This window comes from Dendrobium catenatum, unplaced genomic scaffold, assembly GCF_001605985.2.
Source record: "Dendrobium catenatum unplaced genomic scaffold, ASM160598v2 fragScaff_scaffold_223, whole genome shotgun sequence".
Lineage (NCBI taxonomy): Eukaryota > Viridiplantae > Streptophyta > Magnoliopsida > Asparagales > Orchidaceae > Dendrobium > Dendrobium catenatum.
The window spans coordinates 58,237-71,355 of NW_021318685.1; the positions used below are offsets into that span (position 1 = coordinate 58,237).

Sequence of the window (13,119 nt, forward strand, 5' to 3'; positions counted from 1 at the left end):
GTTACAAGCAAGGATCACATATACCATCTTGTGATGTGAGGATAGTGTTTGAGAAGATCAGAATGTTCAATCTCAAAATGAATCATCTCATGTGTGTTTTTGGGGTCTCAGGAAAGTTTTCTGGCGTATTGTATGTCATAGATGATTTGAAATTGACTCTAACAAAATCAAAGCAATTGTTGAAATGTCTTCATTAGCTTCATTCTTTACGAGGACAACTGACACTCAGTTTGTGATTCATATTAAATCTATTAGGAAGATATCAACCATAAATGAGGCTTTAGTGGAGTTTATTAATATTTGTTGCATGAAAATATAATATTTCATACTGAAGTGGTTGGAGATGCATGATCCATTAACTAAAACTTTGAGTGACCAATTACAATATTGAGACTATGTACTTGAATGGGTTGTATTTGTAGTGGATGTTGGATTGAAAAATATTTTATATGTGAGAAATTATTAGGTATGGACATTGTAAGTAAAGCAACTCATGGATAAACTAGAGTACATAGTTGGTACTCTGATAAATTCGAATATTGAGTTGTGAAAAATAATGTAGGAGAAATTTTAATGTTACCGGAGTACACAACTCCATTTTTTGTAAGAGATTGAAACAATTGTTTTCTCTAAAAAAGAAAGAGTACATAGATGTGTACTCCGGTATATCCACACGTATCTTTACATATGTTGTCCTGACCTAATGATTTCTCTTCATGTATAGGCTACAATTTTATTGTTTTGAGGTTTGTGGACTTGTTATTTCTTTGGAGCTTCATATGATGAGGATAAATAAGTTGGAGGAGCAAAAGGATCGCTCTCAATGACCTTCTGTTTGTTACATAATTAAGCCTTAAAAAATTCTGTTTAAATTTAGTTATATTGACCCAAAATTATATATCGCAACATTGAAGATGTGAATAGACAAAACTAGGGAAATGAAGGGTTTTTTGGAAGATCATTTTAACGATGACATTATGTATGAACAAACTGAGAAGCTGATGAAATATTTTCTTCCAAGTTTAGCTTATCTAAATAGTTGGAAGTCATCATCATCAAGTGATATTGTCAAGAATTTATGTTTTATATATTTTTAATTTTTTTGTGTTATTGGACTTTATGCATTTTATTTTTGTATTGCCATATGATGGAAAACAACCAATAATCATGTTGAGTTCGGTGCTCTTGGGTTGGCTCATACCATTGAATTTTCATGTGTTTGATCTCGTTTCCTTGCTCCTTGTTGGCTAGTTGGGTATTTAGTTGTGGGCTATTTTTTTCCTTATTGGGCTTGACCCATTTTTCCCTTTGCTTTATGACTGCTTGGGATTTTTCCTCTCCCTTCTGCATTTCCCTTTTCTTTATGGTTGCTTGGTATTCTTCCCTTCTCCCTTTGCTATTCAGTTTTCCCCTTTTGCTGATTCCCATGCTTGTTGCTTTGACTTCTCCTTTGAGAGCTGATTTGAATTGCTTTTATTGGCTAACTTGTTGACTCATTTAATTGAACAATTAAATATTCTTTCCCCTCCTTCCCCTATATAAAATGGCCGATTCTTTATTGTTAAAAGGAGTTTTTTGGTGGAAAATTCCAACATGAGGGTTCCTTCATGGCTTGCTATTCCAACATGAGGGTTCCTTCATGGCTTGCTATTTCCTTGCTAAAAAGGAGTCTTCTCCCTATTCCCTATTACTTTCTCTCGATCTTCTTTCTGCTTCTTCCCTCCACGGTTTCCCTTCCACCTATATCTTTCTTCTCTAAACTTTGTGAGTTGTGAGGCGGTGTTGTTACCTTGTTCTATTGGTATTTGCCTGAGGAGTGCAGACTGGTGGCGGATCAAATTTCAATGGTGGATTATGATAGGAAACACTTGAGTTCCCAAGTGTTTCTCACCAAAACTGAAGTTGATCCGATGGAAACTGCTGTCCACAGCAGAAATACAGAAGAAATCTGCTGTTTACAGCAGAAAAACAGCAAAACCACAAGGAAATCTGAGAGAAAACTCAAAGAAAAGCTTGTATTCCACTAGTTGATGAATAAAATAGCAAGATACAATTGATCCTCAATTCGAGAGGAGGATCGTTCTCTCCCAAATCTCTAACTGGTTAGATCTTTCCTTTGAGCACCTTTCCCTAGTTTTATGTATTGCATGTGAGGTGACAATTTGTGATTTTTCTAAGTTTTATTATTGTTTAAGTGCTTTGAAAATTTCTTTTTTACGTGATTTTTTAATCAATTTCTTACGTTTGTTTCTACCAAGTTAATTTATGCTTATATTTGTGTTATTGAAAGGCAGTTGTTTTTTTTAATTGCGTGCCTAAGTGTTGTCCAAAAGGTTTAGGATTTTAGATTGCATCATCAAGGGAAGCCATATTTCCTTGAACTGCTTTTATTGTATATCAAGGAAGAGATTGTGACGATGGTGATCATTAGGAAGAGAGTAAAAACCTGAAATAGTTTTTCGACTATTAATAAATGTTAAATTTAGTCTCAAACTTTCATAATGCCCCAAATTCAAGATACTCAAACCCTAGGAAAATCAACTATTTAATGCATACAAATCAAAAGGAATTCCCTAAACAATCCCTACATTCAAATTTCCTTCCCTCTTAACTCCCCAAAATTTCTTTCCTATTTGGCTCCCGCACACCGTGCGGCTCGCTCTGCATCCTAGCGGGCAGAGGATTTCCGCCCTGTTCGCGTATGAGCCGGTCCCGCCTGGACCGGCTAGACTGTTCTAACAGATTATTGGTTAGATCTTTCCTTTGAGCACTTTTCCTTAGTTTTGTGTATTGCATGTGAGGTGACCATTTATGGTTTTTCTAAGTTTTATTATTGTTTAAGTGCTTTGAAAATTTCTTTTTTATGGGATTTTCTAATCAGTTTCTTACGTTTGTTTCTACCAAGTTAATTTATGCTTATATTTGTGTTATTGAAAGGAAGTTGTTTTTTTTTAATTGCGTGCCTAAGTGTTCTCCAAAAGGTTTAGGATTTTAGGTTGCATCATCAAGGGTAGCCATATTTCCTTGAACTGCTTTTATTGTATATCAAGGAAGAGATTGTGACGATGGTGATCATTAGGAAGAGAGTAAAAACCTGAAATAGTTTTTCGACTATTAATAAATGTTAAAATTAGTCTCAAAATTTCATAATGCCCCAATTTAGTACTCCCGAATTATAGAAAATATCTTAATTTGGTTTCGAGGCCAAAATTAATAGTTAAAGTTAACCCCAATAGTTAAATTTGAAGTTATTTTGAATATTATGGTGTATGTGATATTAAATTATTATTATTATATATTTTGTCTTTTATCATATTAAAATAAATATAAAATCATAATGAAAGTTAACCACATTTATTAATTATTTACTCTTGTTATTTAGATTTGGTTTTGAGGCCAAAATTAACAGTTAAAGTTAACCTCAATAGTTAAATTTGAAGTTATTTTGAATATTATGGTGTATGTGATATTAAATTATTATTATTATATATTTTGTCATTTATCATATGAAAATAAATTTAAAATCATAATGAAAGTTAACCACATTTATTAATTATTTACTCTTGTTATTTAGTTGGTTAACTTTTATTATGCATGATAAATAACAAAAAATAACAAAAAATAATATAATCCTACATACATTATAATACCAAAAATGCCCTCTAATTTAATTTTTGAATTAATTTTTAACTGTTATTTTTAACCTTGAAACTAAATTGGGATATTTTCTAATAATCCGGGGACTAAATTGGGTCATGATAAAAGTTTGAGACTAAATTTGAAATTTACGAATAGTCTGGTGACTATTTTGGGCTTCTACTCAGTAGGAAGAAGAAAAGGATATGATGAATCTGTCTTGGAGATGGAGATTTTGTGAATGAAATAGAGGATGATGATTTTTTATTCCTTAATTATATCTTTGATCATTTATGATGATAGATAACTACTTTTGGTTTTGTTTATGTAAGTTAAATTTTGGCTTTATAGTGTGGGTGTGAATGTATGTTCTTTAAGTTTGATATGCTTTGTTATCTGCAGCTCTACATTTTATGATTTTCTTTGTAAAATATGTTTTATTTGTATGAATTAACTTGTAAAATTTGCAGGTTGAATCTTTATGCGGTCTTGATAATATGCATGTGCCACAACTTTTTTTTAAAAAATAGTCCTCATCCTTATGTATTGTTGTTAGTTTTTTTTTTCAATTGGTTCTGAGCTAATTTATTAAACATAAGCACATGTTTTGAATGTATCCATGTTTATTAATGATATTGTGTTATTTTGTTTGCTGAAATAAAAACGAGTTTATACCAAATAGTAGTAAACAAAATTGAATTGAGTATACTTTAGTTAGCTGTCCCGGAATAGTTTAGAATCGGCTATTTATGATGATGATGATTTTATGTGTTGAAAATGGGTACTTGATGCGGCTCAAATTTACTCAGCCAAGTGGTTCTTTTACACAATCAATATATATGCATAGATGAGATACAAATCTTGAGTGTTTTAGGGCTTGTGTGGTATTACTTTTGTTTTAGTTTTTTTTTTAAAGATCATGTTTGTTTAGTTTATTTGTTAATTGTTTTATTTATTTTATTTTTGTTTTTAATAATTAATCTAGTTATTTTAAAAATTATTGAAGACAAGTTTTTAGATGTTTTAAGTGTTCTCAAAAATAAATCATCACTGCCAACCACCGCCATCGCTATTATTGCAATTGCCTCTGCTGGCGACCATTGCTCTTTGTTGCTACTGGCAATCATTGTCGCTGCAATCACCTCACCATTTGCCGTCTTTTTGCCCCGTCGGTAGCCTACTACAACTACATTAATAAACAAAATCAATATATTTTTGAGATATAAAAAATGTTTTATTTCATTGCAAAACAAAAAATATTAATAAAAAATAAAAATAAAAAATAACCTCAAATGGCCCATTAGTTAGCAGAAGTTCTGGTACACTTTGTGCTTTGCACTAATGTCTTTGCATGGTATATTGTGCTTTGCAAACATTGCTAGTAGCCTGTTTATAATCAATGTACTGTGGTTTTTGTTTTACATTGCAAAATGATTTGTTCTCATGTTTCATTGCTGGCATTGATTTTGTTGAGTATTTGTCCAACTGATTTGTATGTTACTCTTGCTGCTAATTGCATGGTATTGTGTTGCAGTGCAAATGGAGCACTTAATTGTTTTTTATTATTTCCAGTTAGTTTGTAGTTAAACCAGTCTTTCGTTTGGTTATTTTGAATAATTTTTGTGATTCTCCTAGTATTAGTTGAAAGTGAGGTTAAAAATTTGTCTCCTTTTGAAGGAAATAGGTGAACGTGAAGGAAAGTACTATGCCATTAATATCCCACTTAAGGATGGAATTGATGATGCAAGTTTTACAAGACTATTTAAAACGGTAAAACTTGTTTTATTTATTTAATTGATGCGTCCTTTAAGAAATTGCTATTATTTGTAACTGTTGATGTAAATTTCCTCACAGTATTTCAGTTATGTAGATTATTGCCAAAGTTGTTGAAACATATATACCAGGTGTTATTATTCTCCAATGTGGTGCTGATTCTCTTGCTGGAGATCGTTTGGGCTGCTTCAACCTTTCTATTGAAGGTCTTCTCTTTCTCCTGTCCTATTTCTAGGACCCGTAATTTTTTTTTCCTACAGATGCAGCTTATGTCCAATGTAAAAGCTATGTCAACATGTTAGAACGCAAATTTCATGATATAATCTTTTGCTTTTTCATTAAAAAATTAAAAAAAGAAAAATTGTGAATTACTATAGTTGATCTGAAACTCTAAAGTTTTGATTTTTTATCCTGAAGACAGCAGCATCGATTAGCAAATTTTGTTGGCCTCAAAATTACACATTTTGTGAATGATCTGGCATATAATTGTTTTTTTTTTTGGTACCATATTATTTTCAGGTCATGCTGAATGTGTGAAGTTTGTGAAGAAATTTAACCTGCCTTTGTTGGTGAGTCTTGCTAGGTGAAGTTACTCTTTCAATTTTATGAGAATTTAATGTCCAATAAATGTTTTTTTTTTTTCATGAAGGTGACTGGTGGTGGGGGTTATACAAAAGAAAATGTAGCTCGCTGCTGGACTGTTGAAACTAGCGTTCTATTAGATACTGAACTTCCAAACGGTATGCTGCATTTTCCATCTGCCATATTTGTAAATGAGTTGTGACGGAAATCTCTTAAAAGATACACTGATAATGAACTGAATGCATCCCAATCATCCTCAAATTTGCATGGCAGTCTACTATGCCCTGCTGAGGTGTGCTTCTTTAGCATTTAATGGACATTAGATAAAGGTTCATACTCGGGTGAGTTGTCTGTTTTATGGTGCAATGACTTAGCGGAATCCAAATAATGGGAATAAGGTTAATTTGCCTAAGAATAGGTTTTCAGTCAAGTAGCCTATATTTTCTATTTCATGTCTGTTTTATATCCAACCCGTTTGATACTATTTTGAATTCCTATTCAATTGGATAATTTAGTTTTTCTTTAGTTATTCATATGCAGCATTGCTTTTAACAGGGCTTTATGCTAGATTAGGAATGCGCTTTATACTTGGGTGGATAAATGTGCTGCACATTTATGATGCGAAGATAGAGATGATGGGGGTTGGCTACTTGCTAATGCCAAGATGTACTTTTGGTACATGCCTATTTGTCCATATGGGTGCTTTTTCCTAGGTTTTTAATTGCTTTTTGGGAACTCACCAAGCCAAGCTAAGATGATTAGTTTTTATTTTTGGGAAGTATGTTATCCTAGGTGGGGGTCACGCAGGATCACTACCTATGAAAACCTTATCCAAGAAAAAAGAGAGCCGGAAGCCCAACCTCCAAGAGGATGGATCCCCCAAGAAGGATTATGGTAGAAAAGGAAAAATAAATAGGAGGGGCCATGGTTTAAAATTGTGTAGTACGAGCATGCCTCATTGGGTGTTATGTATGGCATATGCCTCACATGAAGTGAGGAGCACCTCAAGGTGTGCCTTGCCTCTGTTTTGATGAGATTTGAGCAATTTAGAGCTGGATATATATATAAAAATCTATATAAAGTAAAATAAATTGATTAAACATTTGTACTTGCCCAAGTGCTGAAGAGTTTAAAATAAAAAAAGAGGCGAAATAATTGAATAAAAAAATCAAAGAGATTTATCTCTTAAGGATTCAAATCCAACCCCACTGCATATAGTTTTATGCTCAAACGATGCAGCTCTTCGCCACAATAACTGCCTTTGAAAATTAGTCGATAAAAAGACAATGAAATAAAAAAAAAACTTGCGCCCGGCTCTCGTTCGTTTCGTCTCTCTTCCATCCACGAGCTAGTTTTGTTCACAAGTAGGCCTCCTGTTCGCAAGCCCGCTCCAATCACGAGCTAACCTTCGATTGAACAGTCTGTCTCCTCATGTCGGATTTGCGACTTCTAGTTCGCACGCTGTCCAAGCCTCCTCCCTCACGTGAATCATGCGGTCAACCTCCACCCGTGACTCCCTTTCCGACGACGTGCGTCTCTCAGCACGCACGGCTATTGCATACCCTCATCCACTCCAACCGCGTTTAGCCTATTGCTCGCTCCGATCGAACCCACACGACAATCCTCCTCCCTTCGATTCCACTTCGACCGAACCTTTCCGATCGCACGCGTGGGCGATCTGCGATCACTTCGACATTTGGCTTCCAGTTTGCGAACCTTCGCTCTCAGCCTCCGCCTCCCGTGAGTTCGTATAACTGCATCATTTCTCTTGGAAAATTAACTCGCATATCTTGCGCACGCCTATCTTTATTCGCCCAACTGTTTGCAATTGAAGCCATTGATTTATCTCTTAAGGATTCAAATCCAACCCCACTGCATACAGTTTTATGCTCAAACGATGCAGCTCTTCGCCACAATAACTGCCTTTGAAAATTAGTCGATAAAAAGTCAATGAAAAAAAAAAAAAAAAAAACTTGCGCTCGGCTCTCGTTCATTTCGTCTCTCTTCCCATCCACGAGCTAGTTTTATTCACAAGCAGGCCTCCTATTCGCAAGCCCGCTCCAATCACGAGCTAACCTTCGATTGAACAGTCTGCCTGCTCACGCCGGATTTGCGACTTCTAGTTTGCACGTCGTCTAAACCTCCTCTCTCACGTGAATCATGCGGTTAACCTCCACCCGTGACTCCCTTTCCGACGACGTGCGTCTCTCACGCGCACGCACGCCTATTGCATACCCTCCTCCACTCCAACCGCGTTTAGCCCATTGCTCGCTCCGATCGAACCCACACGACAAGCCTCCTCCCTTCGATTCCACTTCGACCGAACCCTTCCGATCGCACGCGTGGGCGATCTGCGATCACTTCGACATTTGGCTTCCTGTTCGCGAACCTTCGCTTGCAGCCTCCGCCTCCCATGAGTTCGTTCTCTTGGAAAATTAACTCGCCTATCTCGCGCACGCCTATCCCTATTCGCCCAACTGTTTGCAATTGAAGCCATTGTTTTAGTTTACAATAGTAGTTCTATCTTAGGAAGACACCCCCCCTAGCTCCGCTTATGCACATGGTACACAACAAAAAAGTAACATGGCGCGTCCTGATTCACCTCCGGATGTCGTCCGATGACAACACAATAATTTCTCGGAAGGGGGAAGGGGGAAGAGGGAAGATGGAGTGATATATTGGGGTGTTAGGTTTATTCTTTTAATTCTTTTTGAAAAATGTCACTCAACTCCTCACTGCAATTATAGTTTCACATAACATTTGTTTAAGATTATTAAACGAGTTCGCTTGTCGAGCCCACGGGCCAAGCATCATCTAGCCCAAGCGCATTAATTAGCTCAAACTCAACTTGTCTGGTTATTAAACTTGGGCATCACATCCACAAAGAAGTCAAACTTGAGCTAGCTCAAATAAAAAATTAAAGGTGGCTCAACTACCTACATCTTAAGTCTGTACCCATTCAAATACAGAAAGCAAATAGTTTAACTATTTGGCGTCGGCCTTAGTATTGGATCAAAATTTGCTTAAAGATGCTAAATAAACATAATCATCATTATTCAAACTGTTTGACGTCAGCCTTACAAATGGCTATATGCTCAAAGCTCTTTTCATTCTTCTTGAGTACTACGCAGTAAGGTTCTTCTCTACAATGTAAGGCTGATAAGCTTAACGCACTTGATAAGCACTTTTTTATAGTTATGTATCACTTCTTCTAACAATATTGAACAATAATTATAAATTTCTATGCTACTTAAGTCTCCAATCGAATCATGGACCAAAAAAGTGATAATTACAAAAAGCTTAACCAAAATCATGGACCCGTGATCTTGGGCTCGTTGGATTCATCTCGTCAAGCCGCTTGATTTGACTATAAGCATGTTATGTTTGGAAACCGTTTGATAATCCAAATTGTGGTTCGAACTCTTCAACAGCGCTTCGGGCCCTTGATTTGGACTCATTTGGGCTCGGATTAAGTCAAATTTAGTGTTGTTGGGTTCGTATTTCTGAGACGTTCTGTTTGACTGTAAGTTTGCTGAAATCGGAGTTCGGATGGTCCTAATTTTAATGTTAGAAGTTTCCAAACTGATTTTGCCTCGAGATTCATGCCCGATCATGATACTTTTTTGATGATGTATCAAGTTTAATTGATTATTTTTTAGCGAGCTTACAATTCGATGTTTATCTATATTAAAGGCATTGAAGCTATTTGTAATTAATAAAGTTAAAAAGTCAAGAGTTCTGACCAAATGTAGTTTTTTTAATACAAGAAGTGATTATGCTCAAGGGAGCTATTTGTGTGACCCTCAAGGTCAATCTTCCAAAAATGAGAATGCAAATTTTACAATCCTAAAAAATATAAGTAATCAATTCTCTAACCATAGAATCTTCTCCATCAAGATTCAAATCATAATGATCATCGTACAATGAGGATTGAACATTATGTCTCTACTTCAAACTTCAGATTTAGTCAAGCTAAGAGGAATCTTAGTCATTTGATCCATTGATATTGATACAATTCATTCATATTGTCATGTTCTAACCATCATCAACTCCAATTTGAAAAGCTATTGTTTTGCTGCATCACCTTATGTGTTAGTAACACTTTGCTGTGCTCTGTCAGTCAAATGAACATTCGTATCTCGTGTCTTTAATATTTATATTTCTCATTAACATTTTTTATTGTTGTATTCCTTTCAGAGATTCCGGAGAACGAATATATAAATTATTTTGCCCCGGATTATTCTTTGAAGATTCAGAGCAGGAATATGGTAAGCCGTTGCTTTTACCTCCTTTAAGTTATCTATCAGTCATAAAAGTTGGTTCTCCTCGTTGTCTGGTTCTTCTGTCAGTCACTGAATCAGGTTTGATGAACCACTTTGGTGGATCACAAGATGGCAGCTATTTTATGAATATTTTTTGTACTTGAATTTCTTTGTTATCTTTAGCAGGAGAACCTGAATAGCAAATCGTATCTCAGATATATATATATATATATAACATCCTTTGGTACATTATTAGCATTTTTTAGCATGTGGCAACAAAGTTTTATCGTAATTCTGTGCACGGTTATTGATGTTATGTTCAAGATATAGACATTATTGTTTCAAAGCTCTTACCTTTTACAACTTTTTGCAGGTTCCTCCAGACTTTTATATCCCTGATTTTGACGATGATGAGCTGAACCCAGATGAACGTGTGAGCCGTAAGTGGAATAGTTTCAATCATAGTAATTTCTTTCGAATTCTCCCATTTGGTACACCTCATTTCATCTTTAAACGCTTTCTTGGTTGACGATAAGCTAATGTAGCTTAGGCAAAATTACCCAATGACTGAATGTATTAATCCACTGCATTGTTTAAAATTGCGCAATATGTGACTTGTCTCAACGTAATTCCAGTAAAGTACGCCTCGAGGTTTATGCCTCGAACTTTTTTTATGAGGCTTACGCCTCATCTTGGATGAGGCCCGTCTCATCTTGGATGAGGCCCGCCTTGAGGTGAACCTCGCCTCGCTTGCATGAGGCTTACGTCTCACTTTATTTATGTATATTTTTTTTTATTTGAAACTTATCTAAATCCTATACAAAAGCCCCAAAAAAATCACGCCTTGCACCCCCAAGCCACAACAACTTCCTCTCAATTGCCTTCACCATAGTCACCATCGTCGTATCCGCCGCAGGGGATCTCTAGAAAGCCGCACGTCACCACCATCTCCTCTTAAAATTTTAGAGTATTATTTTTATGTTGATGACAAATATTTATAAAATATGAAGTGACTGAGATAAATGAAGAAGAAGCAAATTGCCAGGTGTTGGACCCTATAAGATGAGGCAGGGAAAATAACAATTTATTATGACACTGACTCATAAAAATTCCCTTAGTAATGATAGTGCATATGCTTTTTTGAGTTATTGTCAATTATTTCAACTTTTTTTAATAATTTAATGTAGATGAGTAGGACATTGAGAAAGAAAACAATTAGGGCTGAACTTGATGTTATATGATATTTTTTATGTAATTCATATATTTTATGTTATTTTATTCTTGTAATATTTGGATTTGAATTCTATTACACATAATTGATCACTCACCACTCTTCATTTTATACAATTTTTTATTTCATATGTATGCATATTTGTTACTTCATATTTCAATAAAAAGTTAATATAACATATTATTTGGATATTATATAAAAAATCATATTTAATTTTTATTTCGACTTTACGCAATTTTTAGATTTTGGGGCTTATGCCTCGCCTCATGAATGAAAAACGTCTCAATACAGAATTACGCAATTTTCAACCTGATCCACCGGTTAAACCCAACTTTTGATTTCTGTTAAGAACATTGAATACAACGAAGATCCACTTGAGCAAATGTTATACCCTTAGTTTTGATGTGACAAAGGAAGCTTGAAAAATTAGGTTTGTTAGACAACCTTCCCTACTTATGCACATTGCATTTTTCTCTTTTTGTTAGTATTCTCCAACACAAGCTGTTATGCAGCTCTAGCTCTAATTCATAACAAGAGAGGTTGCCTGGCTTGTGCAATAATTACCTTGGTTTACCTAAGACCAAAAAAGGCATATAGCCTATTCACTTGTAGGAAATTTGACCAATTTTTCTCCTATTTGCAGTCTGGTTATGAGCCCCAACAGTTTGTTAAAAGTCTTTCATTTACCTTATTGTTGCACTTCATAATTCATCTAAATTTGATAAAATAGGCTTTTGGTAAGGTGCATTTTTTTAATCTTTTAAAATAGTTGTATTTCTTAGAAGGTTAAGAAGATTTTTCTTATTATTTCCCTTAATCTTTTGATGCACAAATTAATCATATTTTAAATGTTTTCAGAGCACGCTCAGGACAAGCAAATTCAGCGCGAGGACGAGTATTACGCCGGCGAAAATGACAATGATCATAATGCTTAGCAAGGCATGTAATTTTTTATTTTCATTTCTCAAAATTTAGCTATTTTTTGTGTTCTTGATATTGTTTTCTTGCTGGGAAGAAACTCAAATAGAATCTATTCCACTTGTTCTATATTTTTGTCTTTTAGGGTTTTTTCAAATGAAGAATAAATGTGTGTGATTCTTCTACCTCATTCACCTTCAGCCACCTTCTCCATGACATTTGAGACCTGATTCATCCTGTAAGCTACATGTTATGAATGCCATTTATTGTAAATTCTGCAACTAAACTGAAAAAAGGTCACTGAAATTGATTTTTGATTCTATTTGGTCAGCAACATTAGTAAGTATTATATTCAATTTCTTTGCATTTCAATTTTTTGGTCTCTGATTTGGAGTATAAGAAATAGATTTGGAGTATAAGAAATATGAAGTATTATAAATATTGTTGTTTCAGTCTTCATAATACATGTATTCTTTTCTGCATTATTCACAGTGCATTGTATGATGTGGCGCTTCCTCATTTGTCTTCAGATGCTTTCGGTGTCTGCATGTAATAATCTCTCCTTCAATTGATAGAAAAAAATGATGATAAGTTGTAGTTTAGTAGTAGTTAGATCACTAGTGAGCGATTCGGTCTCAATGATGAGAAGCTTTAGATTAATTTTAGGGATCATTGTCAAGTCATATGTAAGTGGATGGGTAGAAATTTCTACAAAGT

General features: G+C 34.8%; 1 protein-coding gene across 1 annotated transcript in view; it reads left to right on the forward strand.

The window, feature by feature from the left end:
- LOC110103040 (histone deacetylase 9) overlaps positions 1-12,758 on the forward strand; it is a 34,401-nt gene extending 21,643 nt beyond the window's left edge. The window contains exons 7-14 of the mRNA XM_028693057.1: positions 5,314-5,406; positions 5,507-5,615; positions 5,929-5,978; positions 6,059-6,149; positions 10,189-10,259; positions 10,440-10,497; positions 10,601-10,693; positions 12,343-12,758. Coding sequence (XP_028548890.1) covers positions 5,314-5,406; positions 5,507-5,615; positions 5,929-5,978; positions 6,059-6,149; positions 10,189-10,259; positions 10,440-10,497; positions 10,601-10,693; positions 12,343-12,419 — 642 coding nt within the window. The 3' untranslated portion in view covers positions 12,420-12,758. The remainder of the gene's footprint in view (positions 1-5,313; positions 5,407-5,506; positions 5,616-5,928; positions 5,979-6,058; positions 6,150-10,188; positions 10,260-10,439; positions 10,498-10,600; positions 10,694-12,342) is intronic.
- The last annotated feature ends 361 nt before the right edge of the window (positions 12,759-13,119 follow it).